At 41.7% G+C, this 26312-nt stretch overlaps 1 protein-coding gene across 15 annotated transcripts in view; it reads left to right on the top strand.

Moving 5' to 3' along the window:
• Positions 1–26312, top strand: part of KIAA1217 (KIAA1217 ortholog) — a 345498-nt gene that overhangs the window by 228396 nt on the left and 90790 nt on the right. For 13 of the 15 annotated variants that reach the window (XM_033209919.1, XM_033209920.1, XM_033209921.1 and 10 more), the window contains exons 4-5: positions 3607–3805; positions 10022–10115. In XM_033209919.1, coding sequence (XP_033065810.1) covers positions 3607–3805; positions 10022–10115 — 293 coding nt within the window. Of the gene's footprint in view, positions 1–3606; positions 3806–10021; positions 10116–20137; positions 20489–26312 lie in introns of those variants that run through there. The other 2 variants (XM_033209936.1, XM_033209927.1) reach the window with 2 other exon arrangements.

Below are 26312 nucleotides of genomic sequence, written 5' to 3' on the forward strand. Positions count from 1 at the left end.
GTTTGCATCTGTGTTAGAAGCTTTTATAGGCCGGGCGTGGTGGCTCAAGCGTGTAATCTCAGCACTTTGGGAGGCCGAGACGGGCGGATCACGAGGTCAGGAGATCGAGACCATCCTGGCTAACACGGTGAAACCCCGTCTCTACTAAAAAATACAAAGAACTAGCCCGGCGAGGTGGCAGGCGCCTGTAGTCCCAGCTACTCCGGAGGCTGAGGCAGGAGAATGGTGTAAACCCGGGAGGCGGAGCTTGCAATGAGCTGAGATCCTGCCACTGCACTCCAGCCCGGGCGACAGAGCAAGACTCCGTCTCAAAAAAAAAAAAAGAAGCTTTTATAAAAAATGTTTGTGAAATCTTAGGAGTCTGTTAATGTAAGAGGGAGGCACAGTTGTCATTTCGGGAAGTTTTATACATGGGTCTGGCTGCTTCACTATGGGGTGACCAGATAGAACCTGAATATGACCCTCAAAAATCTGTTTGTCAGGCCAGTCGTGATGTCTCATGCCTGTCATCCCAGCACTTTGGGAGTCTGAGACGGTCAGGTCACTTGAGCTCAGGAGTTCAAGACCAGCCTAGGCAACATGGCAAAACCCCATCACTAAAAAAAAAAAATACAAAAAATTAGCTGGATGTAGTGGTGCCTCCTATGGTCCCAGGTACTCAGCGGGCTGAGGAGGGAGGATAGGTTGAATTCATAAGATTGGGGCTGCAGTGAGCCCTGATCATGTCATTTCACTCCAGCCTAGGCGAGACAGCAAGGCAAGACCCAGTCTCTCACACACACACAAAAGTTTGTCTCTTCTCATGGGTCATTCAGCATTCCTAGAGGGGGACCCTCCAGTGTCCTGACTAAGGTACTGGCCCCTTTGCCAGCATTCGGTCAAGGACACATCAGCCCCTTCCCCTACGCCTGGTCAGCCAGAATCCAGTGTGTTTGGTGTGGGCTCTTCCATCTTCTGTGGATGCGATGGTGGCTACTTGGCTGAGTAGGGTGGGAAGAGAGATGGACATTTGCTACATCAGTGGTCCCTGGCCTTTTTGGCACCAGGGACCGGTTTTGTGGAAGAATTTTTCCATGGACAGGGTTAAGGGGAGATGGTTTCAGGATGATTCAAATGCATTACATTTAGCATGCACTTCATTTCTATTATTATTGCATTGTAATATATAATGAAATAATTATACACCTCAACATAATGTAGAATCAGTGGAAGCCCTGAGCTTGTTTTCCTGCAACTAGTCAGTCCCATCTGGAGGTGATGAGTGACAGTGACAGATCATCAGGCATGGGATTCTCTTAAGGAGCATGCAACCTAGATCCCTCACCATGCACAGTTCACAATAAGGTTCACACTCTTATGAGACTCTTATGCTGCCGCTGATCTGACAGGAGGTGGAGCTCAGGCAGTAATTTGAGCAATGGGGAGCGGCTGTAACTACAGATGAAGATTCCCTCACTTAACCATGGCTCACTTCCTGCTATGTGGCCCTGTTCCTAACAAGCCAAGGACTGGTTCTGGTTTGTGGCCTGAAGGCCGGGGACCTTTGTGCTATACCATTTTAAAATCAAGTTCGGTCAGGCATCATGCATTCAACTCACTCTGCATTTCTACCTTCAGAAGGGTCGGGAGCCTCATTTCCTGAGTTTCCCTGGCTCTGCGTGTTTTATGTTGAGTTATTCCCTTGAAGGTTTAGATGTCAGCTTGCTCTTGTCTACCGTTACTTCCTCTCTCATTCCCTTACTTCTTGGATGTATGCTTTTGTATCCCTTATTGTCACTTTAATGGAATTTCTAGAGGAAGCAGAGACAAATGTATTACATGGGCTGCCATGTTGAACCGGAAGTCATTCTTTTCTCTTTTGAGTCTCTCTTGCCAAAGTTTACTCCAGTGGTAGTAGTTCACCCCCAGTAGATTCTCACAAAAAGCAAGACTCAAATTCAGTGTCAGGATTGTAGATACCCTGTTTCAGTTATCTGTTTCTGAATAACAAATCACCCTAAGCATAGTGACTTTACATGACAGTGATTTATTTGCTTATGATTCTGCAATTTGGACAGTGCTTGGAGGGGCCATCTCATTTGTGCTGGCATCAGCTGGGGTAGCTCACCTGGGACTGGGGATCCACTTCCAAGATGACTTATCCACATAACCTTAGTGGTTCCAGCTGTAAAATGCACGCTTAGATGGGGTGGTTCTTCAGCATGTGACTTCCCTGTGTGGCTTGGTTGGACTCCTTAGAGCTGAGTTCTGAAAGGAAACATCCCCAAAGCAAGCTCACGAAGAGGACACACTCCAGAGTGCAAACACATATCAAGCTTTCCTTTTGCTTCACACTTGCTAATATCCCATTAGCCAAAGCAAGTCACACAGCCAAGCTCAGAATCAATGTGAAACAGAACTGCTCTCCACAGGGAGGTGAGTGCTGGGAGGCAGGGTGCGCTGGGGGTCACATACCCCCTGGGAACTCTGGGATCCTGTGCTTTTTCCATTTTATTTCTGAAACACTGAGGTGCTGGATTCTTTTCTTATAGATAGTTTAGCACGATATAAACATTCAATAGATATGTATTAGAACCACAGAAATCTTGTTGCATTTCCACTGAAAATGTTTCTGAATGGACTAGAAAGATTTCAGCTATGTAGCTTACCCATGGCTATAATGCTTGTGTTCCTAGTTAATGAAAGACATGAAAAAAAAAAATCACTCTATGAGGTCAGATTTCTAAATACACTTTTCCAGGGAATTAAGTACTGTCTTTGTTTTGTTTTGTTTTTGACTGGAGTGCAGTGGCGTGATCTCAGCTCACTGCAGCCTCCCAGGTTCAAACAATTCTCTTACCTCAACCTCCTGAGTAGCTGGGATTACAGGTGTGTGCCATCACACCTGGCTAATTTTTGTATTTTTAGTAGAGATGGGGTTTCACCATGTTGGCCAGGCTGGTCTCAAACGCTTGACCTTAAGTGATTCGCCTGCCTCAGCCTCCCAAAGTGCTGGGATTACAGGCGTGAGTCACCACGCTTGGCCACGTCTTTTGCTTTAGGCTATCAGAGGTTTGCTTCTTGCATGTTTGTTTGTTTTTGAGTCAGAGTCTCACTCTATTACTTAGGCTGGAAAGCGGTGGTGCAATCGCAGCTCACTGAAGCTTCCAGCTCCTAGGCTCAAGTTATCTTCCCACCACAGCCTCCTGAGTAGCTGGGACTACAGGCATGTGCTACCACACCCAGCTATTTTTTTTTTCCCCCAAAGAGATGAGATCCCGCTATATTGCCTAGGTGAGTCTCGAACTCCTGGCCTCAAGTGATCCTCTTGCCATGGCCTCCCAAAACACTGGGATTACAGACATAAGCCATTGCACCCAGCCCTTGAATTTAAAATAGTTGCAAATTAGGCTCTTTAACACCTGCTTGGACTTCAAAGAATGAAGGTGGGTACTTACGCAATAACCAAACAGTGCATTCCTTGGAAATTCCAAACTAGATCTCTTGTTACATGCTTGCCAAGCTGGTCCTGAATGTTCCCAGATGCAGCTGGAAAGAAGTGGCGCAGCTTGTGCTGTATCCCCTCAGTCTTGACCTTTGACTAATAACTGTTTCCTTTGTGTGCAGGGGTTCTCTATCTCCAGTATGGAGACGAAACCAAGCAGCTCAGGATGCCGAATGAGATCACAAGTGCAGACACAATCCGTGCTCTCTTCGTAAGTGCCTTCCCACAGCAGCTCACCATGAAAATGCTGGAATCGCCCAGTGTTGCCATTTACATCAAAGATGAAAGCAGAAATGTTTATTATGAATTAAATGATGTAAGGTAAGTTGTGACATCATTTTTTGCCCGCAATATTGCATTAGAGTTTTTTTGTTTGTTTTTGTTTGTTTTTACCCACTATATTGCACTTAGAGTGTGTGTGTGTTGTGTTTTTTTTTTTTTTGGTCCATCATATTGCTTTCATAGAGTTTATACCAAATTCTGATTCCTCTATAACCTAGTGAAGAAAGCAGATTCGTTATCCTGATTGGTAGGCTTATTTCACTATCTGGTTTTCTACAATTCATTTGCAAGGTATAGCTTATAAAAATGAGGAGAAACTTCTCGCCCACAGATTTTTGGATGCTACATCTGAAAGGAACATTAGAAATGATTCAGTTCACCATGTTATCTAAGAGTTAGGGAAACTAAGGCCCAGAAAGGTGGTGGAGAGACCCGATCAAGGTCGTAAGAGTTGAAGGCGGTACTTCATATTGGCACTTTCCCAATTCCCTCTCAAGTGTTCTTTCCTCCATAGACAGACCCTGTGGACATTTTAGGTAATGATCCCACTGGGTCATTATTTACACATAACAAGTTAGAATAAAAGCAGTGGACTCTGTATTATTTTCCACAAGAAAAGAGACTGAGAAGCATCTTCACTTTCCATTCATTTCTTAAATAGTTGTCCTTTCCCCAAAGATCTTACTGTCCAGGTAACCTTTCTCCAGGGCGCCCAGTTGAATATCCTCCAAAATTAAGCTAAATGGACTCCTGCTATTGATGGAACTGAAAGTCGGTTAGAAACAAAAGCATCTCCGTCTCTCTCTCTTTTATTTTTTTCTTTTTGAGACAGAGTCTTGCTCTGTCGCCCAGGCTGGAGTGCAATGGCACGATCTTGGTTCACTGCAACCTCCGCCTCCTGGGTTCAAGCGATTCTCCTGCCTCAGCCTCCCAAGTAACTGGGATTACAGGCACCTGCCACCAGGCCCAGCTAATTTTTTTGTACTTTTAGCAGATATGGGGTTTTACCACGTGGGTCAGACTAGTCTCAAACTTCTGACCTCAGGTGATCTACCCGCCTCGGCCTCCCAGAGTGCTGGGATTACAGGTGTGAGCCACCATGCCCAGCCTCATCTCTCCTTTTTTGAAGACAGGATCTTGCTCTGTCACCCAGGCTGGACCTCAGTGGCATGATCATGGCTCAGTGCAGCCTCGACCTTCTGGGCTCAAATGATCCTCCCACCTCCGCCTTCCAAGTAGCTGGGACTACTGGCACATGCCACCACATCTGGCTAATTTTTAAATCTTTTGTAGAGACAGAATCTCCAGATGTTGCCCAGGCTGGTCTGGAACTCCTGAGGCAAGCAATCCTCTAGTCTCGGACTCCCAAATGGTTGTGATTATAGGTGTGAGCCGCCACACCTGGCTCAAAAGCATCTTTATTGTAATTTTGGTGTCATGTATATAGCAGAAAGAACTCATTTGATCTGTTCCAACCAAGCAACCTGGAAAACAGGACTTAGATCAACACAAGCAATCAGTTGCTAGTATGGCCTCTGAACATTTTAGAACTCCACAGGTTATTTAGCGACTGATCCAGCCATTTCATTTTATGGAACCAGAAACTCAGACTCACAAAATTTGAGGGACTTATTCAAAAGCACACAGCCAACTAAGTACCAAGCTCTGCCCCAAACATGGCTGTCCACACTTTTTTTTTTTTTTTTTTTTTTTGAGACGGAGTCTTGCTCTGTCACCCAGGCTGGAGGGCAGTGGCACAAGGTCTCTGCCCACTGCAAGCTCCGCCTCCCGGATTCACGCCATTCTCCTATCTCGGCCTCCGAGTAGCTGGGACTACAGGCACCTGCCACCATGCCAGTCTCATTTTTTTTATTTTTAGTAGAGATGGGGTTTCATCGTGTTAGCCAGGATGGTCTCGATCTCCTGACCTCGTGATCCACCCGCCTCGGCCTCCCAAAGTGCTGGGATTACAGGCGTGAGTCACCGCACCTGGCTGCTGTCCACATTTCTTGGTCAAGAACTTTTTGATCCCTTGGAATGTTCCCTCACCAAATCACTGGGGGCAGGACTTGGGGTTTCTGAGTCCACACCCTGGGGGGATAGCAAGTTGCCCTCTTTCTTCATCAGGGAATTAATGGGTACCACTTTTTTAAAATATGCCTCTAGTGCATAATAAATATAAAGTGATCTGTATCTACCAATGATCACGAATGACATATTTAGGCATGTTCCCAGGTGTATGAGTAATTTAGAACTTTCAAAGTTTGACACATGCCTCCAGGTATAGATGCTACATCTGTTGCACAACCTTACAGCTTTTTAAAAATGTGTTTAAATATTCATGGGTACCCAAAAATTCGTGTTTAGTTTTGAACTAAATTATTAATCAAGCTGTCACTGAAAGAAATTTTTTGCATTCACAAAGTGTAAACTTGAAACATGAAATAATCACATTATATTTAAAGACTATGTTTGTAGTAATATAATCCCATGTAGTGTTTTTACATGGAGCTGCCAGTTACAACAATCCTCTTATATTTCTGCATTTGCAATTAGAGGAATTGAAGGACACAGTAATAGCAAGTAAACATGCAACTTAGGGAAGCCACACTTGATTATGGAGCTCAAGGCTGACGAGGTTATTATGAGTAATTGGGCCTCACTGTCTTGCAGCCTGTGCAAGGATTTTTATATTACAATGAGTCACCATTTTCTAAAGCCTTTCCCAAGCTTCAAAGTATGGCTACTTTGACTTCTTTTTTACACTGTTTGGGGAAGTCGAGAAGTAGTCACAAAATAAAAGAAATGAGAGTGAGGAAAAAGAAGAAAAGGTCATGATTCTCCTTAATGGAAATCCAGTTGATAAAATGAATGAAATCATCAGTCAATATGCTGATATTTGTGAAAATGATGATCTTGTTGATCCATAAGTTGTAGTACTGATAACCTGACTTGTTGTTGTTGTTGTTGTTGTTGAGACAGAGTCTCACTCTGTCACCCAGGCTGGAGTGCAGTGGCACAATCTCGGCTCACTGCCAGCTCCGCCTCCCGGGTTCACACCATTCTCCTGCCTCAGCCTCAGGAGTAGCTGGTGCTACAGGCGCCCGCTGCCATGCCAGGCTGATTTTTTGTATTTTTTAGTAGAGACGAGGTTTCATCATGTTAGCCAGAATAGTCTCGATCTCCTGACCTCGTGATCCGCCCACCTCAGCCTCCCAAAATGCTGGTGAGCCACTGTGCCTGGCTTTTTTTTTCTTTTTTTTTTTTTTGAGACAGAATCTTGCTCTGTCGCCCAAGTTGGAGTGCAGTGGCATGATCTCAGTTCACTGCAGCTATCACTTCCTGGGTTCAGGCAATTCTTATTCCTCAACCTCCCAGGTAGCTGGGACTATACGGGTGCACCACCATGCCAGGCTAATTTTTGTATTTTTTTTTTTTTGTATTTTCTTTTTTTTAGTAGAGACGGGGTTTCACCAGGTTAGCCAGGATGGTCTCGATTTCCTGACCTTGTGATCCGCCCGTCTCGGCCTCCCAAAGTGCTGGGATTACAGGCTTGAGCCACCGCGCCCGGCCCTAATTTTTGTATTTTTAGTAGAGATGGGGTTTCACCATGTTGGCCAGGTTGTTCTCAAACTCCTGATCTCAAGTGATCTGCCCACCTTGGCCTCCCAAAGTGCTGGGATTATGGGCGTGACCCCACTGTTCCTGGCCTGATAGCCTAATGTTTTTTAAAAAACTCTCATTTAAAATATTTAAGTGGATGGCCGGGCGCGGTGGCTCAAGCCTGTAATCCCAGCACTTTGGGAGGCCGAGACGGGCGGATCACGAGGTCAGGAGATCGAGACCATCCTGGCTAATACGGTGAAACCCTGTCTCTACTTAAAAATACAAAAAACTAGCCGGGCGACGAGGCGGGCGCCTGTAGTCCCAGCTACTCGGGAGGCTGAGGCAGGAGAATGGCGTAAACCCGGGAGGCGGAGCTTGCAGTGAGCTGAGATCCGGCCACTGCACTCCAGCCTGGGTGGCAGAGCAAGACTCCGTCTCAAAAAAAAAATAAAAATAAAAATAAAATAAAATAAAATATTTAAGTGGAAAGATCATCAATTTATAAATTTGTCTGTAATTTTACTTTTCAGTTACTTTGATTTAAATATAAAAAATGAACCTAAAAATGTTCAACTGAAGACTATGTTTTATTTGGTGATGACAGTAATGTTTATGTTATGTGAGCACATGCATGTCGCTTCCAAAGAATTATTCTCTTTCTTTGATTTTATGCATAAAATGCCTTGATTGTATCTTATTTGAATTGTAGAAGAAATTTTCACCACCAGCATTATATGAGACAAAAAAATAAAAAATAAAAGGCTGGGCGTGGTGGCTCACACCTGTAATCCCAGCACTTTGGGAGGCCGAGGCTGGCAGATCACGAGGTCAGGAGACCGAGACCATCCTGGCTAACACCGTGAAACCCCATCTCTACTAAAAATACAAAAAATTTGCCGGGTGTGATTGTGGGCGCCTGTAGTCCCAGCTGCTAGGGAGGCTGAGGCAGGAGAATGGCGTGAAACCGGGAGGCGGAGCTTGCAGTGAGCCGAGATCACACCACTGCCCTCCAGCTTGGGCAACAGAGCGAGACTCCGTCTCAAAAAAAAAAAAAAAAAGACAAAAAGAAGTATCATGTAGATTTCAACTGAAGACAGTGACTTTAATCATCTAAATTCAGAGACAAATTTCATTGCACATCCTTCAGTGTTTCTGAAGTGCGAGCATATGTGCTAAACAGTTGCCTATTTCATCATCATATTAGGCTCCTCATATTTTCCTCAGGGAAATGCTACGGAGAGTTCAGGTCAGAATATTGTGTTGTAAATATTGCCACAGTAAATGCAACCCCGGCCTTTACTGTTGGTTCATCTCAGATGAGTATGTTTCTAAAGTCATGATAAACCAACCTCATGCATTTTAAATACCTCCAGAATCACAGTCTTTTTCATGGCTTCCGTGAGGTTTTCTATTTTTTCATGTCCTCGCCTGTGACTCCTTCCTCTGGCCCAGTGGTGAGCCCCTTAGTGGATCCCCACACCCTACCTCTGTGAGTCTCCCCTTCATAGTCACTCAGCCCCCTTTAATAACAAGGGCTGCTGGTTCCCCCTCAAGCCAACTTCTAACAAGCTACTGGAGAAACCGTGCAAGCTTGGGCTAGTCATTGCTTCAAAGCAATTACTGGCGGATATTTAAAGAAGAGAAACAAGACTAGTCCAGGAATCCTCCACTTCAGTTAAAACAGAAACACAAGCCAGTAATCCCAGTGGTTGGGTCAGCCTACTAAATGAGGCTGCACCTGGAGGAGAGGAATTCGTCCTCCTGCACACATTTCTCTGAGCTAACCGAGCTGGCATTGGAAGGGATCACAGTGTAGACAGAGCCAAAAGGGCCTTGGGTGGCCCTTTTGCTGATGAAAGCTGAACATGGAGGGAGAGGGACTTCGTAGACATTCATGTGCTCTTCAATAATTTTAAGGTAGGCTCTGACCCTGTCTTTTGCTACGTTATGACACCTTGGCTCTAAGAGCTGGGTTCGGAGAAAAAAGAAGAACTTATCTGCTGCTATTTCTTCACATCCAGCAATTCGATTTGTACATAGAAAAACTATTTTTCTAACCCACTATGGAAGGGAAAAAGGCATAGTAAAAGTATTAGATTTTTGTGATACTGTTTTTTTTTTTTTTTTTTCTGGACTCCAGATATCTTTTCTTTCAGTTGCCGAAAGTGTTTGAAGGCAAAAAAAAAAAAAAGAAAAGTAAATCTTCTTTCATGTGCATTCATTAGATAAGCAGCAAACCAGGTGTTTGGGAAAAGTAAATAATTAAATATTTAAATATTAACCAAATCTCTTTGAATGTATTGTAAATATTGGAACTTTATTGTTTTTTTTTAAAGCCTTAACTTTCCATACTCGGCATCTTGAAAGAAAGTTCATGCTACCCAATGTTTATGGGTAGGGAGCTATCCTGGAGGAATGATACTTTCCTGAGGAACAAGAAAAGGAGGGAAAAGCTGAAGTCATTTTTCTTCTTCTTTTCCTTATTTATAATTGCCTATTTTGTGGTCACATAGCTTTTGACCGGCGTATTGTAGATAGCCTTTGGATTGTGTGTTCATGTTTTTTACCTGATCTTTAAGGGCAGGCTAAGGAAATGGCCAAAGTCAGGCTTCTTTCATCTGCCATAGTTATTGATGTTTTTGATTCCAGGAACATTCAAGACAGATCACTCCTCAAAGTGTACAACAAGGATCCTGCACATGCATTTAATCACACACCAAAAACTATGAATGGAGACCTGAGGGTAAGTGTTTCTGTCCTATTTTTAATTTTATTCAGTGGGTCAAAGCATCCTTCCTCTTGCTTGTACTCCTTATGTAATCATACTCTACAGCTGAGTTTTGGGGGGTTCTCCACACTCATCTCACCTAGTGGATCATTATTTGTTCTTGGTAGAGAAGTAAGATTTCCTGGTTATTTAGGGCAAAGGGATTAAAATAAGTCCGGGCACATCCTAACTTATCTTTAAGCAAGGAGTTATGTCCTTACTTTAAATAAATTCGGAAAATCTTCCTATCAAAGGGTCCCTGGTCCATAATACATTAACCAGCTCAGAAGATCTCTTGCATTTTTTTCCTCCAATTAAAGGAAACCTAACATACAAACAGGCAGACAGCAAGGTGCACAATTGCATGGAAAATCTATTCATATTCTTACATGAGCTCTTCCAAGTCCTAACATTCTAATACAATTTCTCACCTTCTAATTCAGGAGCTACCCAGGAAGAATTTTGTTGTTGTGCTGTCTTAAATATTATCAAATCCTCTCTGAACCATGTTGAGGGCATAATACAAAAATCTGCATGATTTGGGAACTAAAATTCTCTAGATTTAGATTGTCTCAGGAGATTATCCGAACATTCAAAGCACACAGGGATGTTTTGAAGAAAAAAAAAAAAGGAGAAACTGAAAAGGCAGATTTTAAAATCACATTAATGCAGGTCCACTAGAAAGGGATTGAGTTTCTAAAAATAATGCTACATTCCTCTGTAGCAAAACTGGGAGGTAAAAAGATTAGCTTCTCAGCTGCACACCCCCTACACACACACACACACACACACACACACACACACACATACACACATTTGGAAGACACTGTGCCATTTTTTCTCATCTTTTCTACAGATTAGCACTTGGCTGGATGTTCGTTTAACTAGAAAAAAAAAATGATTACCTTTATTGCCAAAGAAACCCAGACACTGTTCTGTCTTGGAGTTGCAGTGTTGTTCCTGAGTGAGGCTGTCTCTGCTTCCTGATAGCACATATTAGTTTCCTGTTGCTGCTATAATAAATTAGGACAAATTCAGTGGCTTTAAACAACACAGATTTACTGTCTTGCAGTTCTAGAGTCTGTAGACTGAAAATCTCTCTGGTCTGACATAAGGGGTCACCAACAGTTATGCATTCTCTTCCGGAAGCCCTAGGGAAAATCTTTTCTTTTTTTCCCACCTTCTAGAGGTCACTGACATTTCTTGGTTTGCTGTCCTCTTCCTCCATCTTCAAACCCAGCAAGATAGCTTCCCTTTGATCCTGCTTCCATGGTCCGTAGGTAGGTACCAGAGCTGCTGGCACCTACCTACGTCCACTTTTAAGGACACTTTAAGGACCTTGAGCCTACCCAATCCTCCAAAGAAAGCTCCCTATTTCAAGGTCAGCTGACTGGCAACCTTGACTCTCCCTTTTCCATATAACCTGATGTAGTCACAGGTTGAGGGGACTAGAATGCAGACATCTTTCAGGGACCACCATTCTGCTTTCCATGTGGGGTAAGTTTAGAACCAGAAAAGAAGCCAGGAGATCTAGCTGAAAGTGCTGGGAGAAGGTCTGTGTCCTTCTGGACTGGAATACAAATGACGACATTGTGGGATCAGAGCCTACACTTCTGGAGGGAAGGGCCTCTCACGTACTCAGCTGCTGTTATTTTTGTGTCAGAAATGATGTGTGACTTGAATTGAAAGCTATGTTGCTACTTCAGAAATTCTAGGATTTTGAGGTTTATTTCTCCGGTTATACTTTATGTGTAAACCAGAGCCACATGGAGACAGATTGAGTCATGCCAGTCGTGAAGCATGTACTAAATATTACAGCACCATTTGCCTTTTCTTACCCTGTTATTCTCTTTCTCGGAGACATTCATCAATGTCTTTGCTCTTTGAATATCTTTATTTTTTGATATGTCTAGCTTTCACACTGGAGTTCCATGGTGCTGAGAGTTCTGTTCCTGTCACATAGAGCCATTTCCACACAGGTGCCCCAGAATCGCCTCTGATAATCTTGTTTGTGGCTGGAAGGACACCTGTTTTGACCCTCCAGCAGCTCTGGTACCTACTTAAGGACCATCAGTGAGGACTGAGAGAATCAAATATTGACCGTATGAACAAAGCTGATCAGAATGCAGAACATGTGCTATGGGTTTCTGCAGAGTGGTTCTGTTCTTACTTGAAGATGAAATCCTGCTGATCACTTTTTCTGGGTTACCCAGAGCCTACTTTAAGCTCTCATTTTGTGTGTGTGGGAAACTCAATCGTTGTCCCCAAATGAAGGGACAGTAAATGTTTACCATCTAACCAACAGAAAAGCTTTTGTGTTTCAATGTGGATTACTTAGAAATGAGAAATAGAAAGCGGTTTCAAAGCCAGCTAGGTGTGATCATGCCTGCAGTTTGCAACTTGGTTTCTGTTCACAGATTGCAGACACTAAAAGGCATGGAATTCAGCTGCCCTCACCTTTTGGCTCTACAGGTTGGAATTTTTTTTCCTTTTTTGATGAATGTGGCTGCATTGCCATTAAAGGGCAGGAAGCTTTGTTGAGCCCTGCCTCTGGAGCCCAGCTGCACAACCAGCTGCCCATGGTGGAGAACAGAAACAGGGAACAGAGCAAGGATCAATTGTTGTAGACTAAACCACGCTGCAGGGTGGGGTTAGGGAACTCCATCCTCCTGTATGTTTGCAATGTGAGTATGGCCATGAAGGAATTCGATGCTAACTGCTCACACGAGTCAGTCACTGCAGTCCTGCCCCTGATGTCATTAGACCTCATTCCCCAGCCTCCAGAGACAGCCTGGCACAGACCTCCCTGCTGCCTGCTTATGACCAATAAACATGCATGTTATGAAAAACATCGGTTGGAATAAGCAGAGGGGCAACAGTAGTCACACCAGAACTCCTTAGGGGTTTCAGAGACTTTCCTTAAACAATGAATGTAATATCTTGCCTTTGAAAGAAAAGAAAATGTAAAACTCTCCATCTAAAGCAGTCTTCCCAGAGCGATTTTATGATTGGAAATGTGTTTCTCAGGAAGCGTGCTAGACTAGGCCTCAGAGTGTGCGTGAAATGCTGCTTCGTGGGGAAAATGTGTATCTAGATTTTCATCTAGCATCTAGCTGAGCGTTTTTGAGGCTAGTCTGTCTAACGAGACTTGTGGTTCTCGGCTGGAACTCAGCACACCTGGCTCCTGTTTCTCTGCGCACCACCCTGATCTAATTTAATTGCATGGCTTTTGTTTCCTTACATCAGATAGGAGCTTTGATAATTCAGTTCCCAAGGGACTGAGCTCACCATATGGAACAGGCCCTTTTGCAAAATTTATATATGTCCTCACAGGGTTTTAAATTCACAAATGTACAACTCGAAGATGGAACCATTCCATTTCATGACTCTCAAAAAGTACACGTTTTTCCATACCACCTGTTTGTTGAAAGAACTGGACAATTCTTCTGCTTTGAGGGTGACTTGCTAGTCACCAAACCTGATGGCTTTTTCATAGTGTGGAGGCTTCTCCACCTTCTTGTGTGCTTTAAGACAACTTTCCAAGACTCTCTGCTCTCATCATTTAATACTCTCCCTCTTCTCTGCTTCCTTTAATTTCTCTTGCATGTCTTTGATTTTTACTTGCATATAGACAATTGCCAGATTGGCCCTACCTCTTAAATTATTCCCTAATACCCAAGGTAGTTGCTGCCTCCCACTCCTCTTCTACTGACCTTTGTGTTTGACACCAGTGAGTGGTCTCCTTAGAAATCATTGGTCTCCATGGCACTGCTGTGTCTAAATTCCTTGTCTGCATTCACAGACACCTCAGCCTCCCTCATTCCCTAACTCTTCTTCCTCTTGCCTGTGTTCAAGCGGCTTCTCTAGTTTGGGGTTTATTTGTTTTGTTTTGATAAATTTGCTCTTTTTTATCTGAACCTTTGCACTTGTGATTATTATCTTACCACTCGTTTGACTATTACATCGATGCGGATGACCCATGAAGCCATATCCCTAGCTCTGCCATCTCTAGAATTCAAGACCCAAATGTTCAGCTTCTAAGTGTCTTCATATGGAGATGATTTCCACGGTTTCCAATGCATTCTGTAGAAGAAAACATTCCTAATCTTTCTCCCACTCAAGTCTTTATCCTTCTTGATTACCTTTTGAAGAATGGAGGGGTTACGATGGGCTGTGTGTATGTGTGTGCACATGCATGTGTGCCTGTGTGTATATGCATGCATATTTTGGGGAATGTGGAAGAAGGGATGTAAAACATTGAATTTTCAATGATTCTTCTTTTGCCTGACCTTTGTTCTTCCAACGCATTCACCTGGTCACCAGAGCTCATCCACTCCCCTCTGCAAGGTCTCTAACAGATGAACCTTCTGCCACTGCTTGTACCGGTATTCTTACAATAGCTAACCTATTTGAGCATTTATTAAGCACTTTTGTGGGGTTTTTTTTTTTTTTTTTGAGAGGGAGTCTCGCTGTGCCGTCCAGGCTGGAGTGCGGTGGTGTGATCTTGGCTCATTGCAACCTCTGCCTCCTGGGTTCAAGCAATTCTCCCACCTCAGCCTACTGAGTAGCTGGGATTACAGGCATATGACACCACGCCCAGCTAATTTTGTATTTGTTTTAGTAGAGACGGGGTTTCTCCATGTTGGTCAGGCTGGTCTCAAACTCCTGACTTCAGGTGATCCGTCTGCCTCGGCCTCCCAAAGTGCTGGGATTAGAGGCGTGGACTACCACACCTGGTCAGTAATTTTAATTATTTAATCCTCAAGATAAACTTTTGAGATGGGTCTTGGTATAAGTCCCCCTATTTACAGATGATGAGACAGCTCCTTGTGTTAAGAGATTTTCCCAAGGCCACACAGCCAGAGTAGCAGAGCAGAGATTTAAACCCAGGCACTGTGGCTGCTGAAATTACAACCTTCATTATTTATCTACTGAATCACCTAACAGTTCTTATTTCCCACATCTCATTCTCCTGTTTTCTTTCTCCAAGTGTCTCAAATTCACTCTCCCTCTCTACATATCTACCTTTCAAAATTCTGCTCATCTAACATATTCCAGGACAGTTGTCTAATTCCTTCAGCAAATTGCTGGCATGAAAAAAAAAGTGTGGGAGGGAGCGCAGGTAAGTTTCTCGGGGGCCTTCTGTACCATAACAAAATGTGGCCTGTGTACCATCTTCAGATTTTGAGAAGAACAAAGCAACTGTAAAAGACATCTTTAAAACTCTTTGGGAAATTTGAACATGTGTTAGGACTCAGGAGATATTAAGGGATAGCTGGTAATTCTATTAGGCATAATAATAGGTTAGTGGTTATGTTTTAAAAGATGGAACATACTAAAGTATTTACAGGTTAAATGGCATGACAAATGGGACTTGCTTTAAAATACTGCAGCAAACCAAGAAACGAAAAGGTGGAAGTAGATGAAACAATATTGGTAAAATGTTGAAAAATGTCAAAGCTGGATGATGCGGGTCCCTTTTGTTGTTTTCTCTACTTTTTGTGTTTGAAAATTTTCGTAATCTGTTTGGTTTTGTTTTTCTTTGTTTTGTTTTTGAGACAGAGTCTTGCTCTGTTACCAGGCTGGAGTGCAGTGGCGCGATCTCAGCTCACCGCAACCTCCGCTTCCTGGATTCAAGCAATTCTCCTCTCTTAGCCGCCTGAGTATCTGGGATTACAGGTGCACACCACCGCTCCTGACAAAGTTTTGTAGTTTTTACTAGAGACGGGGTTTCACCATGTTGGCCAGGCTGGTCTCGAACTCCTGACCTCAGGTGATCCACCTGCGTCGGCCTCCTAAAGTGATAGGATTACAGGCGTGAGCCACCATGCCCAGCCCATAATAAAATCTTTTACAAAATAATAAAAACTTGTTTTTAGAGCCCCAATAAAAGACTACCTACTCCAGGAACTTTCACTGATGCCCTGTCAGAATTCATCTTTCCCTTTTGGGGGCCTGTTGCACATTTGCGTTGTGTTATAATCATTTAAATGTGTGTTCATCCAAAAGACTGTACACTCTTCAAAGGCACAAGCCATATTATGAGATGGGTCATCTTCACATCCCTCTGAAAACCGGTCATGGCATCTTAACCCCTGGTGAGTGCAGAGTAAACACACTTGTTAAACAGGATGCACTGAGTGTCCTACTGATGGTCCTACAAATGCCATATTTTTCATTTTCTGTCATTAATGAGGACCCACTGTAAAAATTTCTCTCTGTTCTCATCACCAGAAATAGTTGTGCTTCTCCTGGTTTATTTTTATCATATGGACACTTTGAATCTTGTAAGTGATCATTTTCCCTCTTTGTGTTGCTACTCTAAAGCTTAGAATTAAATTTGTGGCCCACCCACAGCAAGGGTACAGGCATTTGTGGCGTGTGTTTTGTGTGTTGGCTTCATTCCTGGACTCTCTTTTTAATTTTCCTACTTTCATCTTCCTTTTGTTGCACATTCCACTTTGACTTCTTTTTTCTGTAAAACTGTAAAAATGTATAGGGACTCTATTAATTTCTTGGTGCAATCTATCAGGATATAACTGGTGTTCATTCTCTACCATCGTTGTTCTAGATAGAAGATAGCAAACCTTTTTGTGTCTGCTGAGTAGGCAATGTGTTAAGTACTTTACATATTATTTAAATTAGTCAGTAACTCTGCAAAGTGGGTATACTGACTTCATCTTCACAGGTGATGAGACTGAAGCAAAAGAGGTCTTTCCCAAGGTCACACATCTGATCAGTATCAGACCCTGGATTTGAACTTCTTTCTGCTCCTTGATACAGAGCCCACAGACTCCCTTCCTTGATATTTCCATTTAAGTTTTGCAATTTTGAAATGATGTTCCTACTAAGACTTCAGAGCACACAAACTATCCTTTATTAACATTTGTTTCATTTCTTAATTTCATTGTGCATCTATTTCATGGTATCTTTTTATATTTAATTTTGCTTCATTCTCTCCTCTTCTGAGCATACTATAAAAGATATCCATAAAAATAAAAAAAAAAAGGAAAGAAAGGAGTGATTTGCCCATTTAGTATGTGTGTCTGCAGTGGCCACCAAACTCAGAGCACTTTTTCTCACAGGGCAGTGTTCTGGTTGAGAAGAAGGGTTTGGGATTCAGGGATTATCAAGTCATCCCATGGTAACAAAAGAGTCCCACAGAAATGGAAGTTTCAGAAAACATGCCTAGCTGATTATCTATTTAGAGATTGTTCTTGACCCAGCCGTAATATCCCCTTCACTCATGCAATGACAGTGGTATCACTAACATTCCTGGTGTGCTTACTCTGTGCCAGTCACCATACTGAGCAATTTGTTTGTATTTACTGCCATTTGATTTTCACAGCTATACAATGTGAGAGGAGTTCTTATTCTCCTCCTGTTTCAGAAGTGGAAGCTGAGACTTAGAGAGGTCAGCGTACTTGCTCAAACTACCCAGCTAAAGAGAAGTGGAGCTGAATTTAGAGCCAGGCAGGCCAACTCTAGAATTGGCCTTTGTAATCACGCCTGTGGTTACTACCGTCCTTTCTTTCCCACCACTGTCTTCATCAGCACGTCCATGAGTCATCGCCACATGTCCATGGGCCACGCATTTCTGAAGACCTAACCCAGAAGCCACTCTCTTCATTAAGCCTCTCTCACTCTTCTCTTTCCAAACCTCACCACTCACTGTCCCTTCTCGAAACTTCCATAGAACTTCACCTCCCTGCCCTGCTGTCTTTGTGCACTCTCCTTTTCCTGCCTGCAGAGTTATTGATGCATGTTTCTTTTTTTTTCCTTTCACCATTTTATTCTTTTTCTTATGAATGATGTATTTATTTATTTATTATTATACTTTAAGTTCTAGGGTACATGTACACAATGTGCAGGTTTGTTACATATGTATACATGTGCCATGTTGCTGTGCTGCACCCATTAACTCATCATTTACCTTAGGTATATCTCCTAATGCTATCCCTCCTGCCTCTCCCACCACCCCACGACAGGCCCTGGTGTGTGATGTTCCCCTTCCTGTGTCCATTATTCAATTCCCACCTATGAGTGAGAACACATGGTGTTGGTTTTCTGTCCACGCATCTTAAGTGTCTTTCAGCTCTAAGCTTCTCGGGGACAGGGTCTCCATTTCATTCATCTTCATACTCCCTGTGGCTCTCTCGGACAGTGCCCTGCCCTGAGTAGATTCTTATTAAATACCTGGATAGAAAAAGATACTTACTTCAGCCCTTTTCTATCACCAACTTTCAGTTAGTTAGTGCCTTATCTACTAAGGGCAATACAATGATTTGTAAAGGTACATGTTTGAGGCTTATAGCACATTACCTAATTTATCCCAGTATTGGCCACTGACACAAATGAGAAATAAGAATGTCTGCCTTTCCTCAGTCCATCAGTGTAATTTGATAGAAGTTAATAACCCTGGGCTGAGCGCGGTGGCTCACACCTGTAATCGCATCACTTTGGAAGGCTGAGGCAGGCAGATCACAAAGTCAAGAGATCGAGACCATCCTGGTCAACATGGTGAAACCCTGTCTCTACTAAAAATACAAAAACTAACTGGGCTTGGTGGTGTGTGCCTGTAGTCCCAGCTACTCGGGAGGCTGAGGCAAGAGAAGTGCTTGAACCCAGGAGGCGGAGATTGCAGTGAGCCGAGATCACACCACTGTACTCCAGCCTGGTGACAGAGTGAGACTCCATCTCAAAACAACAACAACAACAAAAAAGTTAATAACCTAAAGTTTAAGAATAACAATAAAGAAAAAACTTCTTTGTCAGATTAAAATAAGTGTTCATCAGAAATACACACTTATCTAACCTTTTTTGTGGGGGGAGGGGCTGGATTTTTCAGGAGTTAAATTCACCTGTGGCAGAAAGTAAGCTAAATCCGTAGATAACAAATCTAAACAAGATAGATCTGATTTTGCTGTGTTTATAATTCACTAGGATAAATCTTGCTTTTATTTTGCTTTATTTTTATTTTATTTTGAAGACAGGGTCTTGCTCTGTCACCCAGATTGGAGTGCAGTGGCACAATCATGGCTCACTGCACCCTCAGCCTCCCTGATTCAAGTGATCCTCCCTGCTCAGCCTCCTGATTAGCTGGAAGTACAGGCCCACACCACCACACTTGGCTAATTTTCTAAATTCTTTGTAGAGACAGAGTCTCCCTATGTTGCCCAGGCTGGCTTTGAACTCCTGGGCTCCAGGGATCCTCCCTCCATGGCCTTCCAAAGTGCTGGGATTATAGGCATGAGCCACTGTGCCTGGCCCCTTGCTTTTAGATGGAGTTGATAGTCAGTATTTCAAATATCTCTAAACTTATAACGTAAGGGTGATGACTTTAGAACAGTTAACCTAACTTCATTACTGTAAGCGTTTACTTATTCACTCAATCAGCCATAGTGAGTCAGATCCTTTCTCCGGTCTCAGCTCTCATGCAAGATCCTGAAGATATATTGGCAAAAAGCAATAATGATATGGACAATAATCAATTAACTCAATAATCAATAATGATACAGATGTCTATAATTTTTCACATCACTTCAAGCTAGATGAAATCCTTGCCTGTGTTCTATAATTCGCTGGAGTTAACACTGTGGAACTCATTTATGAGTGATATACGTAATGATATCTTTTTTATACTGTGCTTTTCTGGGAGGCAAAAAATATGTTTCTGTTATGATTGATAAGGAAGGACTCTTACGGAAATGATTAGCTGGGCAAACACATTTGAATACAGTGGCTATCCAGAACATGGGAGGTATTTTCTTGCTCCTTCTCTGCTTCCAGTTATAAAGTCTTATTTTTCAAGAAGCACGAAAAGGTAATATATGCACATCTGATATACAACTTCCAAGTGATACAAATCTCATCTTTCCTGCTGCGTAGCTGCTTGCTTTTCCTTGTACTATTTTTTTTTTATTTTTTGTCATTGAGAGGTTATGACAACATGAGCCATATTGTATTTATAAACATCACGTGTTTCCTTGATATGGCTTGCAGTTTCTGCCAGACAGAACACATGGAAGAAACATTTCTCGTTAGCTCAGCATTGGTTTTAGTTATGCTGATTTCCGGGACAGGAAAAATGCCTTCCTACTCAGAATTAACTTTCATAGAGTAGAAACAAAACCTCTGAATGTCCGTGAAATAGTTTTAACAAGAGTGGATACTGCTCCTTTAAACCACATATTTTGACTAAAAGCTTCCTTCTGTAAAAAACCCAAGGCTTGCATTTAGTCACCATGAAGACAGGCAAAGCTGAAAGCATTGGAGAGAGGGGTGGTTTCGAGGTCTCTGTGAGTCTAGAAAGTTTCTTCTAGAAAAGAAAGGCTCACGGAAAATGTAAGGTAAGAACTGTGCCTTTATGATAAGATATTATCTTTAGAATTTTTTTTTCCATGCTCTGGCACATTTATCTTTCATTAACTTGTCTTCTGTATTCAAGTTCAATGCAATAGGAAATTGGAATTTTAGGTTTTATTTTAACTTCTTGCACACTGCTTAGAAGAAAATGTCTCTTTGTTATTGACATTATTCTGTTTTTTTGAAATCCACTTAAATTAAACTGGGCTGTCTTCAATCTATAAATCTTGTGGTCTTGTTTCTGGCTAACCTTATAATTTGGAAAAGGATTTAAAATGCCAACATAGTTTGCTTTTACAGGTCTTGTTGATTTATGTGCTCTGTGACAATTTTCAGTGTTTTCATGAAGATGTTGACTTACATACAGTGTCTGAGGCAAAGTCAATAATTTGAAGGCATGGTACAAACGAGGAGGGAAATTCATATGTGTCCTTTAACATTCCAGGGAAAAATTATTTGGTATTTTGTTCTTGTGAAAATCACTTTAAATTGTAAAATAAAATAGCCTTTATTCTGGTCTTGAAAATAATTTAAAGAAATAGCAATTTAATCTGTATGAAATCACATTTAAAACTTCTACAGTTTTTAAATAACAAGCTTGATATAACAAGTTTATATCAGGTTTAGTGATTGCCTGAGAAAGTCTTTGACAGAAATCATGTTTACTTGAGATAACTATTCTGTCAACTCTTAACAATAATTCAGTCACAATATTTTTGCATTGATTTCCTTTAAAGGAATTTAATAGGAGCAATGTCCTTTTAAATTAGTCTGTTTCCTTTCAAAAGTACATGTGTTCATGAATTTGCTTATTCATATGTCTGTGGGTATCTTTATCCCAGTTTACAGACGAGTTAATATACATGAGACGTTGTTATCCAATGTGGTTTACATAATATCTATTATTTTATTTAGTCATCATCATAACCCTGTGGAATAGGTATTATTACACCCATTTTAAGTTTGGAAAACCAAGGCTTAGAGAGGAACAAGATCAAAATTACACACTTGTAAGTAGCAGAGCTGGGGTTTAAATCCAGGCTGTCTTCCTTGTTTTTAAGTCCTGAACAGCACAGCCTTAATAGTAGCTGAGAGCTTCAGATCTAATGTTTATGCGGCTTCAGGATAAACTATTTTTTATTTTTGTGGAATTTTATTTTATTTTAGATCTGTAGCATCCAAAACCTAGTATCACACTGGTTGTTTATCCAGGGACCTGGTTACAACTTACTCAGAGCATAATGAAAACAGTGAACATCAGATAGTGTAGAGATAGAGAAAAGCACTTTGGATAAACGACTCTTTCCTCTTTACTACACAGACCTTTCCTGTTTTCTTCTTTGCTTCATGTGCTGTGTTGCTCAAAAAAAGGTTTCCATAGGACAGAGCAGGGAGCTTGTTTGGGAGCTTGATTTGGGAGCTAGAAAGTATCTTTGAATGGAGACTGGCTAACTGTGCCTGCCCACTGCCCTTCAGTCTGCTCGCAGAGCTCTCAGGAGGGGGCCAGGAAGAATGTTAAGGCTGAAGGTGGAGGGTTCTGAAGTTAGGGCAGCTGGCTCAGCTGCCTGAGAGCCCAAACTTCACCTTCAACATTGCTCTTCCCACCTCCTCCTGAAGAGTGAGACATCAACACAGCAGCAAAAATATCCTGGTGATTTGTGATGCAAAGTAATTGCTGCTAACAGCATCAACAGGGGATGCAGCTGCTCCCAACACAGGCTTCAGGATCAAGGCTTCCAGCTCCAGTTCAGCCTAAAATCCAGGACTGGCTACACAACCAACGCAACTCCAAGTTGATTGGAGCAGAACCTTCCTTCTCCCCAGCAGGTACTAGGGTTAGCTCCCAAAGAGTTCAAGTCGTTACTGGCTGGAGTGCACATGAGAGGTTTTTGCCACATCCCTCTGCCCTTTGATATCCAAACCGCATCCCTTTTCTTTGCTCTTATAAGTATAGGTGTTGGCGGAAATTGCCTTTGACTGGGGATATATGTCCTTGCATTTTCAAGTTGCATCCCTTGTACCTGCGTATTTTTCACTTGCTGGGGTTTTGTTTTTCTGTGTTCTTTGTGGGCGCTCAGCAAGGCATCCCAGACCATACTAGGCTGCTCTCTACCACATCAGCCTAGGCTCCCTGGGTTCCAGATCCTACCCCTGAGAGGGCTTCCAGGGGACCGTTTTTCTCTCGATGCTTTTTCCAACATTTCTCAAATGAGCGTGTGTTACTTTTATATAAATTTGGGGGTAGGGAGAATAACACGCTAATCTTTTAAAAAGAAAAAAGTGCTTTTAAGATACATTTTGCCTACTGGTAACACATTTTCTTCTGTCCTACTTTTTCTTATGGAGCAGGTGATCTCTGCTTACTTGTGATTTGCAGAAGTCATAGATACTCTGTCTGCTTTTGAGGAACTAGAGCTGGCTACCGCAGGTTTGTAATTGAGAAGACAAACCTGACCTGCATCACCAGTGCTCCCTCAAGAAACAGCCCTGAAACTAATAACAATTTTTTAAAAGACACTTAATGGGTACAGAAAAATCATTTAGAAAGAATGAATGAGACCTAGTATTTGCTAGCACAACAGAATGCCTATAGTCAAAAATAATTTAATTGTACATTTTAAAATAACTGAAAGAGTATAACTGCCAGGTGATGTGGCTCACACCTGTAATCCCAGCACTTTGGGAGGCCGAGGCGGGCGGATCACAAGGTCAGGAGATCTAGACCATCTTGGCTAATGCGGTGAAACCCCGTCCCTACTAAAACTACAAAAAAAAAAAAAAAAAAAATTAGCCGGGCAAGTTAGCGGGCGCCTGTAGTCCCGGCTACTCGGGAGGCTGAGGCAGGAGAATGGCGTGAACCCGGGAGACGGAGCTTGCAGTGAGCCGAGATTGTGCCACTGCACTCCAGCCTGGGCAACAGAGCAAGACTCTGTCTCAAAAAAAAAAAAAAGTATAACCAGAATGTTTGTAACACAAAGGATGAATGCTTGAGGTAGCAGACACCCCATTTACCCTGATGCGATTATACACATTGCATGCTGTATCAAAATATCTCATGTAGCCCACAAATACATACACCTACTATGTTGGCACAAAAATTAAAAATGAAAACAAGAAAGAAAGAGGCCTGACGTATTTGGAGTCATAGGGCTTTAGAAATAGAAAGAAGGTCTTAGGCATCATCTTTTGTAACCCATTGCCCTATAACTTGAGACCCAGGAGGCCCAGAATGGTTGGAGTGACATGGTCAAGATCACAAAATAAAGAAGTGGCCAAAATAGGGCTGGATCTCAAGTCACTGTTCCCAAGACCAGACCCTTGTCTCTGTGCAGTGCCATTTCAGCCTGTTCCCTGCTTTTGTTCTCACCCCTCTGGATCTTACAAGATTTGTCTTCTTGATTGATTTAGAAAAACACTATCTATTTGACTTCTCTTAGCCATCTTTTGTGGTCGCTGAGTCTAGCCAGCTTTCACTTATCCTCTAGAAAGCAGGACAACTCTCTCTCTCTCTCTTCGGGATTATCTTACTAAAAGAGAACCAGAAATCCTGCAGTTAGGCCAGAGCTGATTAATTGGAAATGCATGAGCCTGGACTAAAAATAAATGGATTTTAAACTAACCAGATTTAGATTATCCAGTATTTTTTATGGAAGGAGAATAGGCCATCATGTCAACTGAAAAATAGCAGCTGTTTCAAATTATGAGCTACTTTGAATAAAATAATATTGGCTCAACAAGGTTGTACAGTATTATGGCATTATTTTAAAAAACAGCCTCTTTGCTGTGGCAAATAGCTCCTGCAGTTATGCTATTTGAAACATTAATGCATGACTCCTCACATTACTTTCAAAGTTGTCCATTGCTTGGAACCAGTGATTTTAGGTGGCAACTAGAAAAACACTTCGTAAATGGTAATAATTATATGATGTTGTTTTGAATGAATGTTGGAAAGACTGGTAGCACAAAGAACTTGAGAGTTAATATTCATTAATTCCTTAAGTCACAACTATAATTCTTAGTCACAACTAAGGAGAAAAAAGTCAATTTAAAACTGACTTAAAGAAAATTATTAAATGAGTACTAGTACAGCTGATATAAAGATAGACCCAAAGTGGTGATGGTATCTTGTTAATGTGTGAAGTATAAAAACCACGGCTTTAAGATGAAGCCCAAATTGAGGGTTCAAGGAAGGGACAGGGTAAAACTTGATTTAAAAACATACAATTGGCAATAAATAAATAAATAAATAAATAAGTAAATAAATTGGATGTCCAAATGAATTCTAATTCTTCTCTAAGAGTTCTCAGGACCATCAGCATGTTACTATTTGGGAGGAAAAAAAGAGCTACTCATTAAATAGGTTTTTGAGCAGATTTATTTATTTTATCTGTCTCTCCAGATAAAAGGTGTTACTACCTAGCTTTTCATTTAAGCTAGAGGACCTCTTTCCATTATGCAGGCAGCACTAACTCACTCCATATTCCTGAAACAGAAAATATGTTTGACTTAGTTGATCGACACATGTATTTGATTTCTTTCCTTTTCTTCTTTTCTTGTGACATCAAAGGTCGTGCTTTGCCTTGTTCTGATTTCATTCTTTGAACCTGTTCCTTTTCATGCACCCTTGACAGAGTAGGAAGAGTTCCAAAGAAAAACACAAACAACAAAAAGGAATCATAGCAATGCCAACAATGGGGCAATTCAGAAATAGCAGGGGCCTGATCTCAGCACCTCTAAAGCATAGGATTGGTGGTCAGGGTCTGATAGCTTCGTCTAGAATGAGCATTTGGTACCAGTCCTTGCAGTCACTTGCAAGGAAGGAAGACACGGAATAGAACATTTTGTAGATGGTTGACCCCTTGCGGTAGGGACTGAGGGATCATGATGGATACATCATGGATGGAAATCCACAAAGTGGAAACCGTTTTTGCTTGCTTTTAAAAGCAAGTCTAAAAATATATTTTCTAGCAGCTGTGTAACTGCAAAAAAAAAAAAAAAAAATGTCTGCTCCACTGCAGCACAACTTACTCACCAGATATCTGCAGGGTTCAGATCTTAATGCTTCAGAAATTTGTTGCAGATTTTACTGTATATATTTAGACCAAGTAGCCTATTAGCTTGCAATCTGAGAGAACCTCTGCATTTTCATGAAAATGAGAAATGTGGCACTGTTGGCAACCTCGGGCTATAATTATGTTAATCTGACCATTTTAAGACTGAAATATGTTGTTTTAAAATGTTTCTGTATTTTTATTATTCGTAACAATGATCTGAAGAAATTCACTGAAATGCTAATAAGTTTCTATTCAGTGTCACTTTGAGACTAGAGCATAAAAATGAGTCAGATGTGGAATTTTGATATTTTTAATTTTGGCACAGAATTTTTATCGACAGATATGTACTCATATACATAGAGTATCTTAATATAAAAACTACCCAAATATAATTTTATATTTTAAATATAGATACAGTGAGTATATGTGCAAAGCTGTCTCGGCAGATATGTGCAATAACAAAACATCTCTACATTTGCATTAAATTCCCAATTTTTGCTATGCCAAAAATTAATTTTGAGCATTATTACAAGATAAATGTTTTTCTATCAAGAACCATGCTAAAGCACCCAGCTCCCTGTTTTTAATATAAATGTGGGACAGGACTAGAATGGATAATGTAGTTGAAATTCCGAGAGCCTCTAAACACATATCTTGAGTTAATTAGTTCAGTTTCCTCTTCACCAGTCAAAGCTTGCATTCTGGCCACAGACAAGTAATGACACGGATGCTCTTTTCATTCACAAAAGAGATG

The sequence above is a fragment of the Trachypithecus francoisi genome, unplaced genomic scaffold (genome assembly GCF_009764315.1).
Source record: "Trachypithecus francoisi isolate TF-2019V2 unplaced genomic scaffold, Tfra_2.0 Lachesis_group9, whole genome shotgun sequence".
Taxonomy (NCBI): domain Eukaryota; kingdom Metazoa; phylum Chordata; class Mammalia; order Primates; family Cercopithecidae; genus Trachypithecus; species Trachypithecus francoisi.